This window comes from Triticum urartu, chromosome 1A (genome assembly GCF_056163025.1).
Source record: "Triticum urartu cultivar PI428250 chromosome 1A, HENAU_Tu73, whole genome shotgun sequence".
NCBI lineage: Eukaryota > Viridiplantae > Streptophyta > Magnoliopsida > Poales > Poaceae > Triticum > Triticum urartu.
In genome coordinates this window covers 564909668-564935778 of record NC_141873.1, presented here as the reverse complement: position 1 = coordinate 564935778, position 26111 = coordinate 564909668, and the positions used below count along the sequence as shown (strand labels likewise).

The window sequence follows — 26111 nt, the reverse complement described above, 5'->3', positions numbered from 1 at the left end:
GTTGGAATACAGTAGGTATAACACCAATATAACTAAAGAATGAGTTCATTACAGTACCTTGAAGTGGTCTTTTATTTTCTTTCGCTAACGGAGCTCACGAGATTTTCTAAGTTTTGTGTTGTGAAGTTTTCAAGTTTTGGGTAAAGATTTGATGGATTATGGAACAAGGAGTGGCAAGAGACTAAGCTTGGGGATGCCCATGGCACCCCCAAGATAATCTAAGGACACCTAAAAGCCAAAGATTGGGGATGCCCCGGAAGGCATCCCCTCTTTCGTCTACTTCTATCGGTAACTTTACTTGGAGCTATATTTTTATTCGCCACATGATATGTGTTTTGCTTGGAGCGTCTTGTATTATTTGAGTCTTTGATTTTTAGTTTACCACAATGATCCTTGCTGTACATGCCTTTTGAGAGAGCCATACATGATTTGTAATTTGTTAGAATACTCTATGTGCTACGCTTATATCTTTTGAGTTATATAGTTTTGCTCTAGTACTTCACTTATATCTTTTAGAGCACGGTGGTGGATTTGTTTTATAGAAACTGTTGATCTCTCATGCTTCACTTAGATTATTTTGAGAGTCTTAAATAGCATGGTAATTTGCTTAAAATCCTAATATGCTTGGTATGCAAGATTAATAATAAAACTTTCTTATGAGTGTGTTGAATACTAAGAGAAGTTTGATGCTTGATGATTGTTTTGAGACATGGAGGTAATAATATCAAAGTTGTGCTAGTTGAGTAGTTGTGAAATTGAGAAATACTTGTGTTGAGGTTTGCAAGTCCCGTAGCATGCACGTATGGTAAATGTTATGCAACAAATTTGAAACATGAGGTGTTATTTGATTATCTTCCTTATGAGTGGCGGTCGGGGACGAGCAATGGTCTTTTCCTACCAATCTATCCCCCTAGGAGCATGCGCGTAGTACCGAGGTTTTTGATGACTTGTAGATTTTTGCAATAAGTATGTGAGCTATTTATAACTAATGTTGAGTCCATGGATTATACGCACTCTCACCCTTCCATCCTTGCTAGCCTCTTCGGTACCGTGCATTGCCCTTTCTCACATTGAGAGTTGGCGCAAACTTCGCCGGTACATCCAAACCCCGTGATATGATACGCTCTTTCACACAAAAACCTCCTTATATCTTCCTCAAAACAGCCACCATACCTACCTATTATGGCATTTCCATAGCCATTCCGAGATATATTGCCATGCAACTTTCCATCATGACACATTCATTATTGTCATATTGCTTAGCATGATCATGTAGTTGACATAGTATTTGTGGCAAACCACCGTTCATAATTCTTTCATACATGTCACTCTTGTTCCATTGCATATCCCGGTACACCGCCGGAGGCATTCATATAGAGTCATCTTTCTTCTAGTATCGAGTTGTAATCATTGAGTTGTAAATAAATAGAAGTGTGATGATCATCATTTTCTAGAGCATTGTCCCAAGTGAGGAATAACAAAAAAAAGAGAAAGGCCATAAAAAACAGAAAGGCCATAAAAAAGAGAAGGCCCAAAAAATGAGGGAAAAAGAGAGAAGGGACAATGTTACTATCCTTTTCCACACTTGTGCTTCAAAGTAGCACCATAATCTTCATGATAGAGAGTCTCTTGTTTTATCACTTTCATATACTAGTGGGAATTTTTTATTACAGAACTTGGCTTGTTTATTCCAACAATGGGCCTCCTCAAGTGCCCTAGGTCTTCGTGAGAAAGCAAGTTGGATGCACACCCACTTAGTTTCTTTTGTTGAGATTTCATACATTTATAGCTCTAGTGCATCCATTGCATGGCAATCCCTACTCCTTGCATTAACATCAATCGGTGGGCATCTCCATAGCCCATTGATTAGCCTCGTTGATGTGAGACTTTCTCCTTTTTGTCTTCTCCACATAACCCCCCCTCATTATACTATTCCACCCATAGTGCTATGTCCATGGCTCGCGCTCATATATTGCGTGAAAGTTTGTAGGTTTGAGATTACTAAAGTATGAAACAATTTCTTGGCTTGTCATCGGGGTTGTGCATGATGAGAGAATTCTTGTGTGACGAAAATGAAACATGACTAAACTATATGATTTTGTAGGGATGAACTTTCTTTGGCCATGTTATTTTGAGAAGACATAATTGCTTAGTTAGTATGCTTGAAGTATTATTATTTTTATGTCAATATGAACTTTTGTCTTGAATCTTTCGGATCTGAATATTCATACCACAATTAAGAAGAATTATATTAAAAATTATGCCAACTAGCACTCCACATCAAAAATTCTGTTTTTATCATTTACCTACTCGAGGACGAGCAGGAATTAAGCTTGGGGATGCTTGATACATCTCCAACGTATCTATAATTTTTGATTGCTCCATGCTATATTATCTACTGTTTTGGACATTATTGGGCTTTATTATCCACTTTTATATTATTTTTGGGACTAACCTATTAACCGGGGGCCCAGCCCAGAATTGCTGTTTTTTGCTTGTTTTAGGGTTTCAAAGAAAAGGAATATCAAACGGAGTCCAAACGGAATGAAACCTTCGGGAACGTGATTTTCTCAATGAACAAGACCCGGGAGACTTGGACCCTATGTCAAGAAAGAAAAGAGGAGGCCACGAGGTAGGGGGCGCGCCCACCCCCACCAGGCGCGCCCTCCACCCTCATGGGCCCCCTGTTGCTCCATCGACGTACTCCTTCCTCCTATATATACCTACGTATCATCCCCAAATGATCAGATATGGAGCCAAAACCCTAATTCCACCGCTGTAACTTTCTGTATCCACGAGTTCCCATCTTGGGGCCTGTTCCGGAGCTCCGCCGGAGGGGGCATCGATCACGAAGGGCTTCTACATCAACACCATAGCCTCTCCGATGAAGTGTGAGTAGTTTACCTCAGACCTACGGGTCCATAGTTAGTAGCTAGATGGCTTCTTCTCTCTTTTTGGATCTCAATACAATGTTCTCCCCCTCTCTTATGGAGAACTATTCGATGTAATCTTCTTTTTGCGGTGTGTTTGTTGAGACCGATGAATTGTGGGTTTATGATCAAGTCTATCTATGAATAATATTTGAATCTTCTCTGAATTCTTTTATGTATGATTGGTTATATTTGCAAGTCTCTTCAAATTATCAGTTTGGTTTGGCCTACTAGATTGATCTTTTTGCAATGGGAGAAGTGCTTAGCTTTGGGTTCAATCTTGTGGTGTCCTTTCCCAGTGACGGTAGGGGCAGCAAGGCACGTATTGTATTGTTGCCATCGAGGATAACAAGATGGGGTTTTCTTCATATTGCATGAGTCTATCCCTCTACATCATGTCATCTTGCTTAAGGCGTTACTCTATTTTTAACTTAATACTCTAGATGCATGCTGGATAGCGGTCGATGAGTGGAGTAATAGTAGTAGATGCAGGCAGGAGTTGGTCTACTTGTCTCGGACGTGATGCCTATATACATGATCATACCTAGATATTCTCATAACTATTCTCAATTCTGTCAATTGCTCAACAGTAATTTGTTCACCCACCGTAGAATACTTATGCTCTCGAGAGAAGCCACTAGTGAAACCTATGGCCCCCGTGTCTATCTTTATCATATTAATCTCCTACTACTTAGTTATTTCCTTTGCTATTTACTTTGCCTTTATTTTACTTTGCATCTTTATCATAAAAATACCAAAAATATTATCTTATCATATCTATCAGATCTCACTCTCGTAAGTGGCCTTATAGGGATTGACAACCCCTATTTGCGTTGGTTGCGAGGATTTATTTGTTTTGTGCAGGTACGAGGGACTCACGTGTAGCCTCCTACTGGATTGATACCTTGGTTCTCAAAAACTGAGGGAAATACTTATGCTACTTTGCTGCATCATCCCTTCCTCTTCGGGGAAAACCAACGCAGTGCTCAAGAGGTAGCAGAACATTGCGCCCAATCTTTTTATGAAGACAATTCTGAACACAGCGCTGATAAGTCGCCTGGGCACTCTTGAGCCCGAAAGGCATAGACACATAGTAGAAGGCTCCAAAGGGAGTTATGAAGGTTGTCTTCTCCTGGTCCTCAACTGCCATTTTAATCTGATGATAACCGGAATAAGCATCCAAAAACACAAACGGTCACAACCCGCTGTAGCATCAATAATCTGATCAATACATGGGAGAGCAAAGGGATTAGCTGGACAGGCTTTGTTCAAATCTGTGTAATCCACACACATACGCCAAGTGCCGTTTTTCTTAAGCACCAGCACCGGATTAGCTAGCCACTCAGGGTGAAAGACCTCCACGATAAACCCTGCTACCAAGAGCCGGGCTACCTCCTCCCAATAGTCTTATGCCTCTCTTCATTGAAGCGGCGAAGAAACTGCCTGACCGGTTTAAACTTGGGATCTATATTAAGGGTGTGCTCAGCGAGTTCCCTCGGTACACTCTGCATGTCAGAAGGCTTCCATGCAAAGATGTCCCGGTTCTCACGGATGAACTCGATGAGCTCGCCTTCCTATTTCGGATCCAAGTTAGCGCTGATGCTGAACTGCTTGGATGAATCGCCAGGAACAAAATCAACCAATTTAGTCTCCCTGCCGATTTAAACTTCAGTGCCGGATCATGCTCTGTGGTTGGCTTCTTCAGAGAAGTCATATCTGCCGGATCAACATTGTCCTTATAAAATTTCAGCTCCTCTGTGGCACAAACCGACTCAGCATAAGCCACATCCCCTTCTTCACACTCCAAAGCAATCTTCCTGCTCCCATGTACCATGATGGTCCCTGAGGGAGTCCTGGATTAGGGGGTGTTCGAATAGCCGGACTATACCTTCAGCCAGACTCCTGGACTATGAAGATACAAGATTGAAGACTTCGTCCCGTGTCCGGAAGGGACTTTCCTTGGCGTGGAAGGCAAGCTTGGTGATACGGATATGTAGATATCCTACCATTGTAACCGACTTTGTGTAACCCTAACCCTCTCTGGTGTCTATATAAACCGGAGGGTTTTAGTCCGTAGGACAACATACACAACAACAATCATACCATAGGCTAGCTTCTAGGGTTTAGCCTCTCCGATCTCGTGGTAGATCTACTCTTGTACTACCCATATCATCAATATTAATCAAGCAGGACGTAGGGTTTTACCTCCATCGAGAGGGCCCGAACCTGGGTAAAACTTCGTGTCCCTTGCCTCCTGTTACCATCCGGCCTAGACGCACAGTTCGGGACCCCCTACCGAGATCCGCCGATTTTGACACCGACATTGGTGCTTTCATTGAGAGTTCCTCTGTGTCGTCGCCGTCAGGCTCGATGGCTCCTACGATCATCAATAGCGATGCAGTCCAGGGTGAGACCTTCCTCCCCGGACAGATCTTCGTCTTCGGCGGCTTCGCACTCCGGGCCAATTCACTTGGCCATCTGGAGCAGATCGAAAGATATGCCCCTGGCCATCAGGTCAGATTTGGAAGCTTAAACTACACAGCTGACATCCGCGGGGACTTGATCTTCGACGGATTCGAGCCACTGCCGAGCGCGCCGCACTGTCACGACGAGCATGATCTAGCTCTGCCGCCGAACAGTGCCCTGGAGGCCGCACCCACATCGGCTTCGACCCTTAATTCGGAGCCAACTGCGCCGATCGAGGATGGGTGGTTGGCCGCCGCCTCGGGGGCTGCAATCCCAACAGCGATCGAGCCGAACATCAGCCCCGCACTCTGCGAGACTCGTGACTCCAAGGAGCCGGACTCCTCTCCGGACTCCGAACCCTCTGCGCCCCTGCCGATCGAATCCGATTGGGCGTCGATCATGGAGTTTACTGTCGCGGACATCTTCCAGCACTCGCCTTTCGGCGATATTCTGAAGACACTAAAGTCTCTCTCTTTATCAAGAGATCCCTGACCGGACTACGGTCAGCAAGGTTGGGGTACGGACGATGAAGAAATTCAAAGCCCACCCACCACCCACTTTGTAGCCACTGTCGATGATTTAACCGACATGCTCGACTTCGACTCCGAAGACATCGATGGTATGGACGCCGATGAAGGAGACGATGAAGAACCAGCGCCTATCGGGCCCTGGAAAGCCACCTCGTCATATGACATATACATGGTGGACACCCCAAAAGAAGGAGATGGCGATGGAACAGCGGAAGAAACAGCCTAAGCGCCGGCGCCAGCGGCGCCGCTCAAAATCCCGCCAAAACAAATACGGCGATTCTAGCACGGGAGATAATAATACTCCGGAGAGTGCCGAAGAAAAACCCCTCCAGCAAGATTCAGCACAGGAGGATGGAGAAACCAGCCCTCATGAGAGAGCGGCAGACAGAGAGGTCGAGGACGATAATCATATGCCTCCCTCCGAAGACGAGGCAAGCCTCAACGACGATGAATTCGTCGTGCCAGAGGATCCCGTCGAGCAAGAGCGTTCTCAACGCAGGCTTATGGCCACGGCAAGAAGCCTCAAGAAAAAACAGCAACAGCTTAGAGCTGATCAAGATTTGCTAGTCAACAGATGGACTGAAGTCCTTGCCGCCGAAGAGCATAAACTCGAACGCCCCTCCAAGAGCTACCCAAAGCGCAGGTTGCTACGCCGATTAGAGGAGGAAGCACTTGATACGGCCGACCGGCCACCTCATGGCCGTGACAGAGAGGCCTCTCGGTCCTCCACTCAAGCCGCACCCCATACCAAGGCACGGGAAAATGCGCCAAACCTGCGAGATATATTGGAGGACAAGGCAAGGCAAACAAGATCGATCTACGGATCGCATGGGCGCCCCACGACTCGAGACAATAACCGTCACGCCAGACATAAATCCGGTAGGGCCGAACACAGTAGACAAAGCTCATTGGAGCTACATCGTGATATAGCCCAGTACAGAGGCGCCGCACACCCACTATGCTTCACAGACGAAGTAATGGGTCATCAAATCCCCGAGGGTTTCAAACCCGTAAACATCGAATCATATGATGGCACAACAGATCCTGCGGTATGGATCGAGGATTATCTCCTTCATATCCACATGGCCCGCGGCGATGATTTCCACGCCATCAAATACCTCCCACTCAAGCTTAAAGGACCAGCTCGGCATTGGCTTAACAGCTTGCCAACAGGATCAATCAATTGTTGGGAGGACCTGGAAGCCGCATTCCTCGACAATTTCCAGGGCACTTATGTGCGACCCGCAGACGCCGATGACCTAAGTCACGTAATTCAGCAGGCAGAGGAATCGGCCAGGCAATTCTAGACACGGTTCCTAACAAAGAAAAATCAAATAGTCGACTGTCCGGACGCTGAGGCCCTAGCAGCCTTCAAGCATAATATCCGTGACGAGTGGCTTGCCCGGCACCTTGGACAGGAAAAGCCGAAGTCTATGGTAGCACTCACGACACTCATGACCCGCTTTTGCGCGGGAGAAGGCAGCTATCTTGCTCGTAGCAACAAGATGACCAAGAACCCTGGTAATTCGGATACCTAGGACAGTAGTGGCAGGTCGCGTCGCAACAAGCAGAAGCGCCGCATTAACAGCGACAATGTTGAGGATACGGCAGTTAATGCCGGATTCAGAGGCTCTAAATCCGGTCAATAGAAAATGCCATTCAAAAGGAATCCTAGGGGCCCGTCCAGTTTGGACCGAATACTCGATCGCTTGTGCCAGATACATGGCACCCCCGAAAAGCCGGCCAATCACACCAACAGGGATTGTTGGGTGTTCAAGCAGGCAGGCAAGTTAAATGCCGAAAATGAAGACAAGGGGCTGCATAGCGATGACGACGAGGAGCCCCGGCCGCCGAACAACAGTGGACAGAAGGGTTTCCCCCCACAAGTGCAGACGGTGAACATGATATATGCAACCCACGTCCCAAAAAGGGAGCGGAAGCGCGCGTTAAGGGACGTATACGCAGTAGAGCCAGTCGCCCCAAAGTTCAACCCATGGTCCTCCTGCCCGATCACCTTTGATCGAAGGGACCATCCCACTAGCATCCGTCATGGCGGATTCACCGCATTGGTTCTAGACCCAATTATTGACGGATTTCATCTCACTAGAGTCCTTATGGACGGCGGCAGTAGCCTGAACCTGCTTTACCAGGATACAGTGCGGAAAATGGGCATAGATCCCTCGAGGATTAAGCCCACCAAAACGACCTTTAAAGGCGTAATACCAGGTGTAGAGGCCAACTGTACAGGCTCAATCACACTTGAAGTGGTCTTCGGATCTCCGGATAATTTCCGAAGCGAGGAGTTAATCTTCAACATAGTCCCATTCCGCAGTGGCTATCACGCACTGCTCGGGCGAACCGCATTCACCAAGTCCAATGCGGTACCGCACTACGCATACCTTAAGCTCAAGATGCCAGGCCCTTGAGGAGTAATTATGGTCAATGGAAACACCGAACGCTCCCTCCGAACAGAGGAGCACACGGCGGCCCTTGCAGCGGAAGTACAAAGCAGCCTCTCCAGGCAGTTCTCCAGTCCGGCCATTAAACGACCGAACACCGTCAAGTGCGCCTGGAGTAACCTACAACAAGACCGCCTGGCACGATCCGAGCAAGCGTAGCAATGCGGCCCCAACCCCAGCCCTCGCAAAAATGCGACACCAGTACTTCGCGTACATAACTACGCTCTAGAAATACCATGGGTACAGGGGGAGGGGCACCATCACGGCACGCCCAAAACACGTCTTAAACCGCACCAGGGGCTGCCGATTTTCTAATTTTCTCTTACTTTCAGGGCTCCACTCTTCGGAAGGCCTGTTCGGCAGTTCAATTGCAGCACAAACGATGCAAGAACCAGGGAAGCAGACAAGCCACGCCGCATTACGGAACTCCCAGGTGGTCTCTATCACAAGCAGTATACCTGTTTCGCATACTATTCCGCAGCTTGCCCCTGGAACGGACATGTTAAATAGTCCAACCTTTTGCTTATCGCATTATTTGTATCGTTCTGCTTTGATCGCAGCCCTCTTTAATAAACAATGCATAGCTTTTGACTATTTTTGCATTACTCTTTTTTAATATATGTTCCTTAACGACATGTTGCACCCGTACACTTTGGTACAGCCAAAATACGCCAGGGCCTTCAGTACCCCTCAACATGGTGTGAGAAGTCCGAACACTTTAACAAGTGCGGCACCCCGAACTTATAGCATTATATGCATCGGCTCCGAATCATGTCTTGGGTCAATAGTTGGGTTTGCCCGGCTCCTATGTTTTGGTGCCTTACGTTCCGCTATATCAGCTAAGGTAGCACTAGGAGAACCACTGCGATTGTGCCCCAGTTGAGCTGGGTCGAGCACCTCAGTGGAGAAAGCTAAAACTGACTGTCATGATGAAGCGAGAGCTGGTCACTGTTCGAGAGGTTTTTCGAGTCCCTAAAGACTTATGCCGCTTAGAGCGAGGAGTCGGCTCTGTCCGGCCAAGGCGTGGATAGCGCCCCGAACTCGGTCTTCCGAATACCAGGGGCTTCGCCGAAATTTAAAATTATAGAATTCTATGGCTAAGTGAGAGTGTTCACGCATTATAGTCCGGTTGCCTTGTTCGTTGGGCTGAGCGCCTCCCTCGAAGGACCCAAACATGGGAAAAAGAGCGCTCAGGTTTAGCCGCGAACACCCCAGCACTAGCGGCACGGGGGCAGAAGCCAACGACTCGCCATCTCTCAGAATTGATAAACAGCCGCACAGAAGGTAATATTTTAAATTCCAACAGCATTGCTTAGCGCATATGAACATGTTTTCAGCGCACAGGACAAAACGAGCGAGTTTTACTCAAAAAATACATCCTTGGAACATTCATTCGCCACAAGGCAGGCACCCTTCAGAACATCCTTATAGTAATTCTCAGGCTTGCGATGCTCTTTCCCCAGCGGTGGCCCGTCCTTCACAAGCTTCTCAGCATCCAGCTTTCCCCAGTGCACCTTAGCACGGGTAAGGGCCCTACGGGCACCTTCAATGCAGACGGAGCGCTTGATGACTTAGAGCCTCAGACAGGCCCCCACCAGCTGCCGCACCAGCCCGAAATAGCTCCCAGGCAGAGCCTCTTCAAGCCACAGCCGAACTATGAGGCCCTTCATGGCCTGTTCGGCCGCCTTGTGGAGCTCGACCAGTTGCTTCAGCTGGTCGCTCAGGGGCACGGGGTGTCCGGCCTCAACGTACTGAGACCAGAACACCTTCTCTGTCGAGCTGCCCTCCTCGGCTCGATAGAATGCGGCGGCATCGGACACACTCCGGGGAAGATCTGCGAACGCTCCTGGAGAGCTCCGGATTCGGGTAAGTAACAAATAACTCACGTTTATGTGTTTGCTTTGCATAAAGAATGCCTTACCCGCCGATATCTTCTTCACCTCATCCAACTCCTGGAGGGTCTTCTGGGATTCGGCCTTGGCAGACTTGGCATTTTCAATAGCCGTCGCGAGCTCGGACACTCGCGTCTTTGAGTCAAGATCCAAACTCTCATGTTTTTTCATGAGAACCTGGAGCTCTTGCCGCACCTTGCCAACCTGGGCCTCATACTTCTCCCGCTCGCTGTGCTCCATGGCCACCCTCTTCTCGGCCTCGAGCAGCGCTTGCTTAAGGGTGGCCTCCTCAGACGTGGCCCCTACAATAGCCACGATAATCCTATCATTTTTTGCAATTGCACCTTTATATATATATATATATATATATATTTAAACAAGGTATTTCTTACCTTCATTGTCCTCGAACTGCTTCCTGGCACGCCCGAGCTCTTGCTCGGACCGCTCGAGGTTCTGCTTTAGCGTGTCCACTTCCGCAGTCAGTGCGGCGGACGCAAGCAGAGAAGCCTGCATATGCATATTGACTCATTTTTGTTAGACTCCTGCGAATTTTATTTGATCCTTTATTCAGCTTTTCTTCCCGAACGCCAAACAGAGCATCAGGGGCTACTGTCTATGCGGTAATATTATTTACACATTCTTTACTTACCTCAAAGCCTGTTAAAAGGCTAGTACAAGCTTTAGTCAGTCCGCTCTTGGCGGACTGAACCTTCTGGACCACCGCACTCATAATGATGCGGTGCCCCTCGTCGATGGAGGCGCCTTGGAGCGCCTCCAACAGATTGTCCGGCGCCTCCAGTTGGACGGGGGTCACCGGCACGGTGGGCTTGCTCCTCTTGGAAGGAGGTCCCCCCGCCGGACTCTGGAACCTTTGAAGGTTCCGGAGCGGTGTCCGGCCTAGAGCCGGACTTGGAGCCCTGGGGGGTTTCATCCCCTTTACTCCTGGAGTTCGGGAGGTCGCCTTGCCGCGCCCCCAGGACCACCTCCTCCCGGCTTGGAACCTGTTGGGACAACACTTCGGTGTCGTTCGTAGGGCGGGGGAGGAAGCCGTCGGAAGCGAGTTCACATCCGACGAGTCCAGTGAGCCGCTCGACGATGCGTCGAGCCAGTCTTTGGGTGGGTTGCATAAACATATTCGACATAAGGGAAAGCTGTGCAATAAACGAATACTATGAATTACTCTGGTATCCGGATACTTACGATTTTGCCAAGGGCTTGGCCCTGAGCGGCCACTCCTCTCCGCCATCGTCGGCGTCGGTGGAGTAGTCCGGAGGAAGGGTTTTCCCCTTCTTGGACCCTTCGGCCTCCCCAGTTGGGGCGGCCTTCCTTTTCTTCCCTTCCCCCGCTGGAGGGGGAGGGGTCTCTTCTTCCTCCTCCTCGTCTTCATGGAAGGAGTGCGTCTTGGAGTCGTCGGATGAGGGATCCGACACCTCCAGGCGCCGGGCACTCTTTCGAGTCCCCGTGGCCTTCTTCTTGGCCTTCTTCTCCGGCACCACATGGGGTGCCGGAACCAGCAGCTTCGCCAAACGAGCGTCCGCTGGGCCTTCGGGCAAAGGAGCCAGACAGTTGATCTGTCCAGACGTATCCTGCCAATCCTGTCAAAGGTAAGGGAGCTTAGATCCCGCATGGAGTCAAACTATGAAAAACTGATACCCTGTAAAAGGAAAAAACAGCTTACCGCATGAGCGTGACGCTGCGTACTGAATCCGCGATCCTCGGTAGCGGATGCGGGGGCCTCGGCGCCCTCGAAAAGCACCTTCCAAGCATCTTTGTTCGTCGTGTCGAAGAGCCTGCTCAGAGTTTGGTGCCGCGCCGGGTCGAACTCCCACAGGTTGAAAGCTCGTTGTTGACACGAGAGGATCAGGCGGATGAGCATAACCTGGACTACGTTGACAAGTTTGAGCTTCTTGTCCACCAGGGTTTGGATGCATGTTTGGAGTCCGGTCAGCTCTCCTTTTTTTACCCCACGACAGGCCTGTCTCCTTCCAGGAGGTGAGCCGCGGAGGGGGTACGGATCGAAACTCGGGGGCTGCGACCCATTCGGGGTCGCGCGGCTCGGTGATGTAAAACCACCCCGATTACCATCCCTTAAGGGTCTCCACAAAGGAGCCCTCGAGCCATAAGACGTTGGGCATCTTGCCCACCATGGCGCCTCCGCACTCCGCCTGGTTGCCGCGCACCACCTTCGGCTTGACATTGAAAGTCTTGAGCCATAGGCCGAAATGGGGGCGGATACGGAGGAAAGCCTCGCACACGACGATAAACGCCGAGATGTTGAGGACAAAGTTCGGGGCCAGATCGTGGAAATCCAGGCCATAGTAGAACATGAGCCCCCGGACAAATGGGTGAAGAGGGAAGCCCAGTCCGCGGAGGAAATGGGGGAGGAACACCACCCTCTCATGGGGCCTAGGGGTGGGGATGAGCTGCCCCTTTTCGGGAAGCCGGTACGCGATGTCGTTAGACAAGTATCCGGCCTTCCTCAGTTTTTTGATGTGTCCCTCCGTGACGGAGGAGACCATCCACTTGCCTCCCGCTCCGGACATGGCTGGAGAAGGTTGAGGTGGGGAGTGCGGACTTGGGCGCTGGAGCTCGAGTGTGCAAGAGTGGATAAGCAAGGGAGGAAGAAGGCGTAGGTGAAAAGGTGGATCCTTATCCCCTTATATGGGTGGACGCAACTACGTGTCCCCACCAGCCTGGTAAAACTCGCTTATCTCCAAGCGCCGTAATCAATGGCGTAGTTGGGTTACCCACGCCTGTATTGATGAGAATCCCGGAATAAGGGGACACGATCTCTGCTTTAACAAGACGTGCCAAGGAAACCGCCTCGCATGACGCGCTGAGGTGGGATAATAAAACGACTCGGATAAAGGCTTGGCCGTGGTGTGTCGCACTACAGAATACGTCAGCATATTAGATTTATGTAAATATTATTCTCTCTATGGCAATATGTGGAAACTTGTTTTGCAGAGCCGGACACTATCTTTGTGTTCAAAATCTTCTATGAAGTACTTGGAGGAGGAACCCGCCTTGCAATGCCGAAGACAATCTGCGCGCCGGACTCGTCGTCATTGAAGCCTGGTTCAGGGGCTACTGAGGGAGTCCTGGATTAGGGGGTGTTCGGATAGCCGGACTATACCTTCAGCCGGACTCCTAGACTATGAAGATACAAGATTGAAGACTTCGTCCCGTGTCCGGAAGGGACTTTCCTTGGCGTGGAAGGCAAGCTTGGTGATACGGATATGTAGATCTCCTACCATTGTAACCGACTTTGTGTAACCCTAACCCTCTCCGGTGTCTATATAAACCGGAGGGTTTTAGTCCGTAGGACAACATACAAAACAACAATCATACCATAGTCTAGCTTCTAGGGTTTAGCCTCTCCGATCTCGTGGTAGATCTACTCTTGTACTACCCATATCATCAATATTAATCAAGCAGGACGTAGGGTTTTACCTCCATCGAGAGGGCCCGAACCTGGGTAAAACTTCGTGTCCCTTGCCTCCTGTTACCATCCGGCCTAGACGCACAGTTCGGGACCCCCTACCCGAGATCCGCCGGTTTTGACACCGACAGTCCCCTTATGACCCGGCATCTTAAGCTGCAGATAAACATAACACGGCCTTGCCACGAACTTAGCATAAGCCGGCCTTCCGAACAGGGCATGATATGGGCTCTTGATTTTCACCACTTCAAAAGTCAAAGTTTCTGATCTTGAATCATGATCATCTCCAAAAGCCACCTCTAGGGCTATCTTGCCAACTGGGTACACCGATTTACCAGGCACCACTCCATGAAAGATAGTGTTCGACGGTTTAAGATTCTTGTCTGTCAGCCCCATGCGACGGAAGGTATCATAGAAAAGGATATTGATGTTGTTCCCTCCATCCATAAGCACTTTGGTGAACTTGTAGCCCCCGACTTGAGGAGCCACTACTAAGGCCGGATGACCCGGATTATCATCCCGGGGCGGATGATCCTCCCGACTCCATAAAATTGGTTGTTCAGACCAGCGCAAATACTGAGGCACCACCGGTTCAACGGAGTTCACGACCCTCTTGTGAAGCTTCTGATTGCGCTTACACAAGCTAGTGGTAAAGACATGATACTGCCCACTATTCAACTGCTTCAGATTGCTCTGATAACCTGACTGCTGCTGTTGTTGATTCCCCTGATGGTTATAACCTCCCTGATTACCTTGATTTCCATGTTTGGTCTAATTGCCTTGGAATCCTGAACCGGAGCTGCCGCCTCCATAACCCGGCCCATGAAAACCACCTCCTGAACCGCCGGGCGGGCCATTGTCGTATTGAAACATATTGGAATTCTTGAACTCTCGCATGATGAAACAATCCTTCCAAAGATGTGAAGCTGGCTTCTCCTTCGATCCGTGCTTTGGACAAGGTTGATTTAACAGGCGCTACAGATTGGGGCCTGACCCTCCGCCCCTCTGGGGTGGTTTGCCCTTATGACGCTGACCGTTATCCTGGGCGTTGGTGTTAGCCACAAAGTCCAAGCTATTATCCGCCTTGCGCTTACCATTGTTCCCATGACCTGCCATGTTATGCTGCTGCCCCTTGGCACTGCCATTCTTTTTCCCTTTCCCTGGTTTGTCCTCTTCAGAATCAGGGTCCTTCGTACTATCTGAATCGGCATATTTAACCAAAGCGGCCATAAGCGTTGACATGTCATTACAGTGGCGTTTGAGCCTTCCCAACTTCAATTTTAATGGCATGAACCGGCAGTTGCCCTCCAACGTCAAAACTGCTGTATCTGCATTGATGCGGTCTGATGAATGCAAAATAGCTGAGACTCGCTTCACCCAATGGGTCGTAGACCCCCCATCCTCTTGACAACAAGCGGCTAGGTCCACAATTGACATGGGTTGCTTACATCTATCCTTGAAATTCTGGATAAACCGTCTCTTTAACTCGGCCCATGACGCAATGGAGTTAGCTGGTAGAGTCTTTAACCAAGTACGAGTTGTTCCTTCCAACATCATGGTGAAATACTTAGCACATACCGCTTCATCCACATCCAGCATCTCCATCGCCATCTCATAACTCTCAACCCATGACTCAGGGGGTAATCGGCAGTGTAATTGGGCACCTTACGAGGGCCCTTAAAATCCTTAGGCAGTTGCACGTTACGCAAGGCTGGGTGAGGCACGGTACCCTCAAAGAACTGAAGACCACACCTGGCTCCACGGAGGTGGTCGGACGAGCCGGAATAGGCTGACGAGCTGTGTTCTGGGCTGCTAACTCGGCCTCTCGACGCGCTCGGTCGTGATCCACCACATCTTGTGCGTTAGCACCACCACCCGCCGGGTTACGGTGCCGCACACTGCTTGACACAGCCGGTTCATCAATATGCATGCTGTAGCTCCGACTTAGACGGGGGGTGGAATGAATCCTCTCACGACTATGCGAATAAGCCTGTTGCTGGGTTAAAGCCGTTTGAAGGAGCTCCCTAGTCCGTCGTGTCTCAACCGCCACTGGTGGCTCGCCTTCGATCGGGAGAGCTGCCAATCGTGAAGCAGCGGCCACAATGTTATCCAACGGGTTGGAGTAATGACCCGGGGGTGTCGGAACACGCTGTGACACAATGTTGTTCTGACGAGGCGGGTCCATCATGCGCGGCTGAACCGGCGCTCCTATTACCGGTGCCTCAGTCCGGTTTACCGCTGGCTGGTTACTGGTTCCTGCTCCTGGCGTGTTGAAGAGATTTCTTGGCTCATAACCCGGTGGGAGGTGCGACCGGTATCTCCTCCTCATGACATCATCTGAGGCACTCTGATCCAGCCTAAGCTGGTAGGCTTAAGCTTCTAACTCAGCCCGTTCTGTAGCCATCCTGGCATTCTCTGCTGCCAGGTCCGCTTTAGCCTGTGTTATCTGATCCTTCACCTTTGCAATCTCCGCGTTGTGCTAATCCCGGTTTGTCGCGTCCACCTCGGCTGCTAGTAACGTTGCTAAAGTGTCGAACAGATCGGACAAAACCTGAGCCGGAGGCGGTGCAGAGCCCCCTGCTCCCGTTGGCGTTGCTGTTGCTGAACCGGAGATCATTGTCGCAGCGGTAGAAGAGTGTTGCGCTGGTTGTGTACTGGCCATGAAGACTGTGACCCGGCTTGGCAGATCGAGGGGGTCCGGAATACTGTTGCCATCGGAACCTCCACTAATCCGGCCATCCTGCAGTTGGTACATGGACTCGATCTCTCCGGTTGAAGACTCGTCGTCGGAACAGACAACGGTTTCTCCATCAGATGCCGGTCCATCCTCGTATTCCGCTCCATGGATGACACCTACGAAGACATGCCTTGCTGCGGGCTAAACCTAGGCAGGGCTTGCACGCTGAGCCGTCTCGATGATGTCGGTGCAGGTGTCCGGCTCAGGGCCCGGTTCGCCGATCTTGCCGATGAAGACGTGAATTCCGCCAAAGGGGACCCGGTATCCGTATTCAATTGAACCGGCCTCGGGACCCCATCCAGCGTCGTCGATGTAGAGCTTGCCGCGATGACTTTTATTCATCTAGCCCACAGCGTATCCCTTGAGCCCTTCAAAGCTGCCCTTCAAGAACTCGAAACCATCATGCGACAGCCCCACGGTGGACGCCAACTGTCGTGGTTTTGTCACGGCAGATGTCCTCGTGAAAGGACTTAGTCGTGGAGCCATCGCTACAGGTTAGCTTAAAGGGGTTAAACCGGACAGGGGACACGAGAGTTTTATACTAGTCCGGCTCCTTACGATGAAGGTAAAAGCCTACGTCTAGTTGTGATGGAATTGCTGGGGGTTCGATAACCAGGGAGCGAATCCGCTTTGCCTGGCTCTCGAGTTGTTGTTTTGTTGTCCCTAAACCACCGCCGGGTTGTCCCTTTATATACATAGGCCGACGCCCGTCGGTTTACAGAGTCCCGAGGCCGGATCGTTAACGTGTCCAACTCGGTCTCTATCCTTCCTATCTTACAATGCAAGTTACATGAGAAAGTCGGTTTACATCTACAGGCCTTAACCCACCTTTGGGCCTTGGGCCTTCGTAAAGCGCCACCATCCTCACGTCTTCATGGGCTTCTAATCTTCATAGAGTTAACCCGGCTACTCCTGGCCAGTTTACGTCCAGTAGTAATATCCCCAACAGCACCCAAAAGTGCTTGAAGGGTATAGTGACTCAAACTGGATCTCAGATGCTGATGAGATAAAAGCCACGAGCGGATATGTATTCACTCATGGAGGTGGCGCTGTTTCTTAGAAGTCTTGAAAGCAGACCATCTTAACGAGGTCAACAATGGAAGCAGAACTCACAGCACTAGATACTGCTACGGTCGAAGCAGATTGGCTTCGCCGGCTCTTGAATGACTTGCCGGTTGTTGAGAAACCTATACCGGGTATCCTTATGAACTGCGACAATCAAACTGTGATCACGAAAGTGAACAGCTCAAAGGATAACATGAAGTCATCAAGACACGTTCAGAGAAGGTTAAAGTCTGTCAGGAAAATGAGAAACTCCGGAGTTATTGCATTGGATTATATCCAAACGTCTAAAAATCTGGTAGATCCTTTTACTAAGGGTCTATCACGTAATGTGATAGATAATGCATCGAGGGAGATGGATATGAGACCCACAATATGAGTTGTTCACAGTGGTAACCTAGTCTATGTGATCGGAGATCCCGTGAATTAGATGTGGAAGACAAGTTGTTGGTCAACTGAGAGGGGAGTATCCTTACTGTTAACAATACCACTCCATGAAGATGCAATACTCTCCTAAATCTGCATGGCAGGTTGATGTATATCTTAATGTGTTTTAAGTGGCTCATTTAAGCAGAGATGTTGTCCTGCAGAACATCTTTTGAAGAACACACCTATATAAGTCTGATTGTTAAACATCGCAATCTATGAGAGTAGGGTTCTCTCTAGTAAACTCATGAAAGATCATGGAGTATGACGCATAAGCTCCACCCGCAGGGAAGTCCCACGGTAGCCTAGTATCGTTCAAGGCTTTGTGTGAAGCTAGATTCGCAGAAAACTTGCAGTTCAAGGCCCAGTCCACTGTTCAAGTTGCCTACTAGTGTAGCATAGAGTTCTAGGTGGAAGTTCAACTTAACAGTCTCCAGTGCAATACCGGTATATAAAACAGTGTTTTGGAACCAAAGGCAAATTTTGTGTGCCTCTGGGATCTGGTGGGGGATTGCTGGAATTTTGTCTATTTTGGGCCTAGTCCAATAGCAGTTTCAGAAATTCCTAATAAATCCTAGAGGCCCACGCAACCCATTTGTGCAAGGCAAGAGGTGGAACTAAAGTTTAGTCCCACATTGCTAGTTTAGTGGGAGTTGGACCTCCTTATAAGGGAGGTTCTTTCCCCACTTGTATGAGCATGAGAACAAGAGGGATATCCATGCGCGCTCCTCCTCCGCCGCCCGCCTCGCCTCATCACGACGCGCCGCGCCGCGCCACGGGTTGCGGGAATGAGCCGAGTCGATGTCTAAATTTTTGTCACGCACTACGGGTATATGAAAGGTAACTCGGGAGCTGGAAAGTTTTTGCTGTAGTGGATATTGAATACGAACGCTGCACCCTTCGGCTGCTGTCTGTTTGTTTCATCTCCTGTGTTCCCTTCAACTCCCGGCACAGCCTCTCGCCTCCTTATCTTGCGCCTATAAAAGGGAGGTCGCTCCTCTCAGAGAGACGCACCAGAACTTCTCCTTCCTCTCGCCACCGGTTCCAATCTCTGAGTTGTTGTTGTCTTCCTCATCCCGGCTTGCGGCGTGCACCGCGAGTCGGGACAGTAGGCCTCCGAAACCGCACATCTTTGAGTCCTGTATGGGAGAAGGGTGATAAGGTTTTTGGGGAGCGCTCAGCGCGACTACTGACTTCTTCGTCACGGATGCACCGGACTCCGACAACTACTTCCCCGACGACCACTACTTCCCCGATGTTGACAACCTCCTCGATGACATGGCTGGCCAGGACATCGACCCCAAGTCCAGTACTACTGCCGCTGCTGTCACGTATGTGTTCTTCTTCTTTCTGTTAGATGTCCTGCCACAGTTTCTCGTACTAGTACTTGCCCTAGATGTGTTAGGTTCTACTCCATATATGCAACTAGCTCTACTGTCTGCTCTAGATATGTTAGGCTACAGTTCATATATGCAAATGTTATTTACCTTCTCTATGTCAGAATGCATGACTTGTTTTATCTCTACTATATTAGTCATGCTTTATCTAGTATTTCTGTTAATAAAATCATTTGGTAAATTGCTCATATTTCCAACAATCCAAAAACCTTATTGTAGGCAATTTACCCCAAGTGGTTTTGCTGCTTCCATGAGACCTCCTATGTTTGAGGGTATCCACTATAAGAGGTGGCGCGTGAGAGCAGTCTTATGGTTTCAAACCATGAGTTGCTATGAGGCCACGCTTGGCAAGCCTGAAGGGGAGTTTGATGCCCAACAGAAACAAGCTTTTCAAAAAATGGATACTCTGTTTAAGGCTGCTCTCTTGAGTGTTCTTGGTGAGAACATAGTTGATGCTTATGCGTCAATTGACAATGGAAAAGATATGTGGGACGCACTCGAGGCCAAGTTTGGGGTCTCGAATGCCGGGACTGAGCTGTACATCATGGAGCAATTCTATTATTACAAGAGGACTGAAGAGCGCTCCGTGGTTGAGCAAGCTCATGAGATACGGTCATTTGCTAGAGAACTTGATCACTTCAACTGTATGCTACCGGACAAGTTTGTTGCCGGAGGTATCATCACCAAGCTTCCTCCTTCGTGGAGGAACTTTGCTACCTTACTGAAGCATAAGAGACAAGAGTTTTCCGTTCCAGATCTCATTGGTACTCTTGATTTTAAAGAAAAGGCGAGAGAAAAGGACACACGTGCTCGAGGTATTAAGGGAGGATCTAGTGCCAATCTGGTACAGACACGTGCTCGAGGTATTAAGGGAGGATCTAGTGCCAATCTGGTACAGAAGAAGAACTTCCAGCCCCACAAGTTCAAGAACAAGGGCAAGTTTGATGGTAAAGCAAAATTTAATGGGAAGAACAAGGCTGTGCAACACACAACTTCAAGAAGAATAATGACAAGAAGAAAGGTGGGGATCCTGATCATTGGGCTCCTAGTTGCCCTAATTGCTATGACAAGCGTCATCCTGGGAAAGGCGGCAAGACTGCTAATGTTGTCATTGGAGACATTGACATGAAGGATGTTGGGTATGGTATATTTCCCACTATTCTTTCAGTATGTCATTCTCCTGATTGGTTGATTGACACGGGTGCTAATGTGCATGTATGCGGTGATATTTCCATGTTTTCGTCTTATCAGACCGCAGGGACTTCAACCGTGCTGATGGGCAATGGTTCAAGTGCTTCTGTTCGTGGTGTTGGCACGGTCGATCTGAAGTTTACTTCGGGGAAGATCGTGCGGTTGAAGGACGTGCATTATGTCCCCTCCGTCAATAAAAATCTTGTTAGCGGATCTCTTCTGTGTAGAGATGGCTATAAGCTTGTCTTTGAGTCGGATAAATTTGTAATATCCAAGTATGGAACCTTTGTTGGTAAAGGCTATGAGTCAGGAGGCATGTTTCGTTTATCCTTATCAGACGTTTGCAATAAAGTTGTTAATCATGTTTGCAACAATAGTGAATCAAATGTCTGGCATTCACGTATTTGTCATGTTAACTTTGGTTGCATGTCGCGACTAGCGAAGTTGAACTTAATCCCTAGTTTCACCACTGTCAAGGGATCTAAGTGTCAAGTTTGTGTGCAAGCTAAGCAACCTCGTAAGTCTCACACGACTGCGGAAACGAGAAATCTTGCACCACTAGAGCTCATACAATCAGATCTATGTGAAATGAATGGTGTTTTGACAAAAGGTGAAAAGAAATATTTCATGACGTTAATTGACGACTCCACTAGATATTGTCGTGTGTATCTTCTGAAATCTAAGGATGGGGCTTTGAAGTTTTTCAAGATCTATAAAGCTAAAGTGGAAAACCAACTTGATCGGAAAATCAAGAGGCTTAGGTCCGACCGTGGTGGAGAGTATTTTTCCAATGAATTTGATGTTTTTTGTGCGGAACATGGTATAATCCATGAGAGGACGCCTCCCTACTCACCTCAGTCAAATGGGGTGGCCAAAAGAAAGAACCGTACTCTAATTGATTTGGTTAACGCCATGTTAGACACATCGGGTCTTTCCAAGGCATGGTGGGGGAGGCGATATTGACATCATGTCATGTCCTAAATCGAGTCCCCATAAAGAACAAAGAGATAACTCCATTCGAGGAATGGGAGAAGAAAAGGTTAAAGCTCTCATCTACGAACTTGGGGTTGTTTGGCGAAAGTCAATGTGCCAATTCCAAAGAAGCGCAAGCTTGGACCAAAGACTGTGGATTGTGTTTTCCTGGGATATGCTTTTCATAGCATTGGCTATAGATTCTTGGTTGTAAAATCTGAGGTACCTAACATGCATGTCGGTACGATCATGGAGTCGAATGATGCGACTTTCTTTGAAGATATCTTTCCCATGAAGGATATGGCTACCTCATCTAATCAGGAGGTGCCTAGTTCATCGAATCAGGAACCAGTTACAATTACTGAACCTGCCATTTCGATGGAACACTTTGAAAATCCTGTGGAGGAGAACAATAAAGTTCCTACTAGGAGCAAGAGACAAAGGACTGCAAAGTCCTTTGGTGATGATTTTCTTGTGTATCTCATAAATGATACTCCCAGTTCTATTTCAGAGGCCTATGCATCTGAAGATGCTGACTACTGGAAGGAAGCGGTTCGTAGCGAGATGGATTCCATCTTGGCGAATGAAACTTGAGAGATAACTGATCGTCCTTATGGGTGCAAACTTGTAGGATGCAAATGGGTATTCAAGAATAAGCTTAGGCCTGATGGTACTATTGAAAAGTACAAGGCTCGGCTCGTGGCTAAGGGTTATACCCAAAAGGAAGGTGAAGACTTCTTTGATACTTACTCACTTGTGGCTCGACTGACCACTATTCGAGTTCTACTTTCACTAGTTGCCTCACATGGTCTTCTCGTTCATCAAATGGATGTTAAGACTGCTTTCCTAAATGGAGAGTTGGACGAGAAAATTTATATCGAACAACCAGATGGGTTTATACTAGATGGTCAGGAAGGAAAAGTGTGCAAGTTGCTAAAGTCTTTGTATGGACTCAAGCAAGCATCCAAACAGTGGCATGAGAAGTTTGAAAGAACTTTAACAGCTGCAGGCTTTGTTGTAAACGAAGCTGACAAATGTGTGTACTATCGCCATGGTGGGGACGAGGGAGTTATCCTTTGCTTGTATGTTGATGACATGAACAAATCTGAATGTAATTAAGGAGGTCAAGGATTTCCTATCTTGCTGTTTTGAGATGAAGGATTTAGGAGTGGCTGATGTCATTCTGAACATCAAGTTGTTGAGAGACAATGATGGTGGGATTACATCACTTCAATCTCACTATGTGGAAAAGATCTTGAGTCGCTTTGACTATAATGACTGCAAGCCCTCTCCAACATCATATGATGCGAGTGTGTTACTTCGAAAGAATCAAGACTTGCTAGAGCTCAATTGAAGTATTCTCATATGATTGGCTCGCTTATGTACTTAGCCAATGCTACAAGACCTGACATCTATTTTGCTGTTAGCAAACTGAGTCGATTTGTCTCAAAACCAGGAGATGAAAAACATATGTCGAAGACATACATTGTCCAAACATAATAGATTTGTGGACAGAATGATTAATAAATATCAAATTCCTGCATGGTCTTTGTCTGTGGGCACTTCTTTTTATTAGGATTTTTTAAAGAAAGTGTTGTGGCTCTCTCGTTGCGAAATTTCTTCATACCAATCATTAATTCTTAAGCAATGTCAGTCTTGGTTGCTGAAGTTTATTGGATAATATATAGGCCCCCTTCGTTTGGGTATAGATTTCTGAGAATCAATGAAGTTGTGGATTTCTGAAAATCGAATCAGTTATGATTGAGGGTTCTCGAAACCAAGAAGCAGACTGTTTGTTTATTGTGATATTGGACAGCTCCAGGAACAGAGGCGTTGTAAAATGCCAGTAGCGCTCTTGAATGTTGAGTATGATGTTTATAATATATGTTGATTAAGCGCATATTAGGTATGTTTGACCAAAATGGGATAACTGATTTTAACCATAAAGATTGGAAGTTCTGCCAAAGTCTCGCCTCCTCTTAATTTCTGCATTTTACTTCTGCCCCAAAAGCCAGTAGTTCGGAGCGAACACACACAAAGGGAGATAGGACAGAATATGCCTAGCCAAACGCGGCACAATGCTTATTGCTCACATCAGTTTTTTCAATACTACAAACATCATCATTACCATCACTCTCCCTTTATTATGCAGTATATGTACATGATGTGTCACTTCCTATGCGTCTGACGAACTACTCGTCTGCCTCGGCCGCCTTCGTCTTCTTTGCCTCGTAGTCCTTCACTGCGGCCTTGATGGCGTCCTCGGCGAGCATGCTGCAGTGGAGCTTCACCGGTGGCAGCGACAGATGCTTGGCGATCTCTCTGAAAATTGAAAATCAAGGTCAGTCAGCAGAAGCTTCAGAGGACTCAAACAGATAGACTGCTAATAGCTCGCCAGAGGCTGACATGCATAGAACAACTGATGACCACATGCACAGGCCTGAAGAAAGATTAGCATAGTAGCTAGCTTTCCACCTTAACTAACTTGGTAAGAGAATGGCAGTACTGAACAATTAATTAAATAGCTTGCTTACGTGTTCTTGATCGCTACCACTTCCTCCATCTGCTTTCCCTTCACCCACTCAGTGGCTGTACGAGCAAGTATAGATTGATCAGACTACAGAATTCAGGAAATGGTTCCCGAGCTTCGGCATATCTAATAATTGTAATAGCAAGCAAAAAGATTCCACAAGGGCTCATGCATACTATGCAGGGACTAAATATACGGAATGCTTCCTCCAAATTACTAGCTAGGATCAAACAATCGACACGATCATACATAGAACAGCAAAAAATGTACGTAATTGCTCCTCCACATGTCTGATGTGGAGAATTTGGCTGAAAAATTACGATGGTTAATGCATTCGATGAGTAAGCGGGCTTCTTAACAACAGTTACTCCTGAAGCCCAGCTTGAGTTGTCAATTTCTGAATGTATGAAATACCGATAGTTGCAGATATCAATAGTTGGATGCGAACTAATGATTTTCTGTGACAGACAATTATAAGGATGTATGACAACCCGTTTAGATGGGCTTACATATCAACATGAAAAAGAAAAGATAAAAAAAACAGTTACTTCTGAAGTACAGCTTAAGTTGTCAATTTCTGAATGTATGAAATACAGATACTTGCAGATATCAACAGTTGGATGCGAACTAATGAATTTCTGTGATAATTGTGAAGATGAATGACAACCCCTTTAGATGGGCTTACATATCAACATGAAAAAGTAAAAATAAATAAACGCATGGACATGGATCCAGATGAAGCTCTTGTTCTTGTGATTCGGTGCGGTGTTAGAAATTAACGCCTGAAGAACATGAACACAAGCTCACGAGACAGAAATATAAAGAAGGCTAGCTAGCGGAGGAAGGAAACTGAGGGGGCGGTCTGCTCAGTGCTCACCGACGGAGGAGGATGCGATGGCGGAGCCGCAGCCGAAGGTCTTGAAGCAGGCGTCGACGATCCTGCCGGAGGCTTGGTCGACGCGGATCTGCATCTTCATGACGTCCCCGCAGGCCGGCGCGCCGACGAGGCCGGTGCCGACGTCGGCGTCGTCCTTGTCGAACGCCCCCACGTTGCGCGGGTTGCTGTAGTGGTCCACCACCCGCTCGTGGTACCCCCTCCTCGCCGCCGCGCCGGTGGAGGAGTCACCGGCGAGCGCCGCAGGGCGCGCCCCCGCCGCGCCGATCAGCCTCCTCCCCGCCGCGCGCAGCATCATCGTGATCGTCGGTGGCGTGTCTGCGTTTCTTGAGAGGAGCGGTACTCTGTTTCGCTTCTGGTGGCGTGAATGTCTCCTCAGTGGCGCGGAGGCAGAGGAGGGAAGAGAGTTGGCTACGCCCAGCCAGCGGGTATATATTCCGTGCTCTTCGGGAGTGGACGCGTGGCGGCGCGCTGCGGTGTGCAGCGCGGGGTGTGCGGTGTCACGAGAATGGCGGTTCGTTCTGCCACGCACTGCTTGTTTGGGCCACTGTTTGACGGGCCTCGCGCTTCACAGGGCCATACACCCACACTTCTCTTGCGCATGTCCTTTCTTTGGGCTTCTCCTGCGCAACCCATGTAAATTCTGGGTACAGTCCGGTTGATTTCCGAGAGCAACCAGTGGCATTTTGTGCCCTCCTTATAGCACCCTAAGTGGTACGTCCAGAATAGATGTGTTTCTTTGCGTAAAAAAAATCATGAGTTTCCTTTGCATAAAAAAAACATGTTTCCACCGCAAGTACATTTTTGCTTTTCGTGCAAGCATAGATGTGCTTCTCGGAAAGGGGAAAAAATTCACGACTTTTTTTGTGCCTGAAATTTTAAGCACAAAGTTGTTCCTCATGGAGGCATGTATTTTGTGCTTCTCAGAAAGGGAAAAATTTCTGATTTTTTGCGCGTTTCTTTTTTTGCTTCCATGAAAAGAACAAATTAGCCTCTCATGAAAAAGTTTATCGCGACCTATTAATATGGTATCTAATTTCGAAGATAACGACACGAGAAATACAATGATGAAAAGGGTTCGGGATTTGGACACACTGTTCAAAAGAGATAAAACGTTTTGAATAAATGAACCTACAAAAAAAAACTGCTAGCTTGCGACAAGAGGCGCACAATGAGCACCTT

General features: G+C 48.1%; 1 protein-coding gene across 1 annotated transcript; it reads right to left on the bottom strand.

Moving 5' to 3' along the window:
- Nucleotides 1-23549: 23549 nt before the first annotated feature.
- Nucleotides 23550-25337, bottom strand: LOC125539769 (iron-sulfur cluster assembly protein 1). The gene is made up of 3 exons (XM_048703286.2): nucleotides 24912-25337; nucleotides 24039-24093; nucleotides 23550-23826 (listed from the first exon to the last, which is right to left on the bottom strand). Exons 1-3 carry the CDS (start codon nucleotides 25225-25227, stop codon nucleotides 23697-23699), a joined length of 501 nt encoding a protein of 166 aa, XP_048559243.2. The 5' UTR covers nucleotides 25228-25337; the 3' UTR covers nucleotides 23550-23696.
- Nucleotides 25338-26111: the final 774 nt, after the last annotated feature.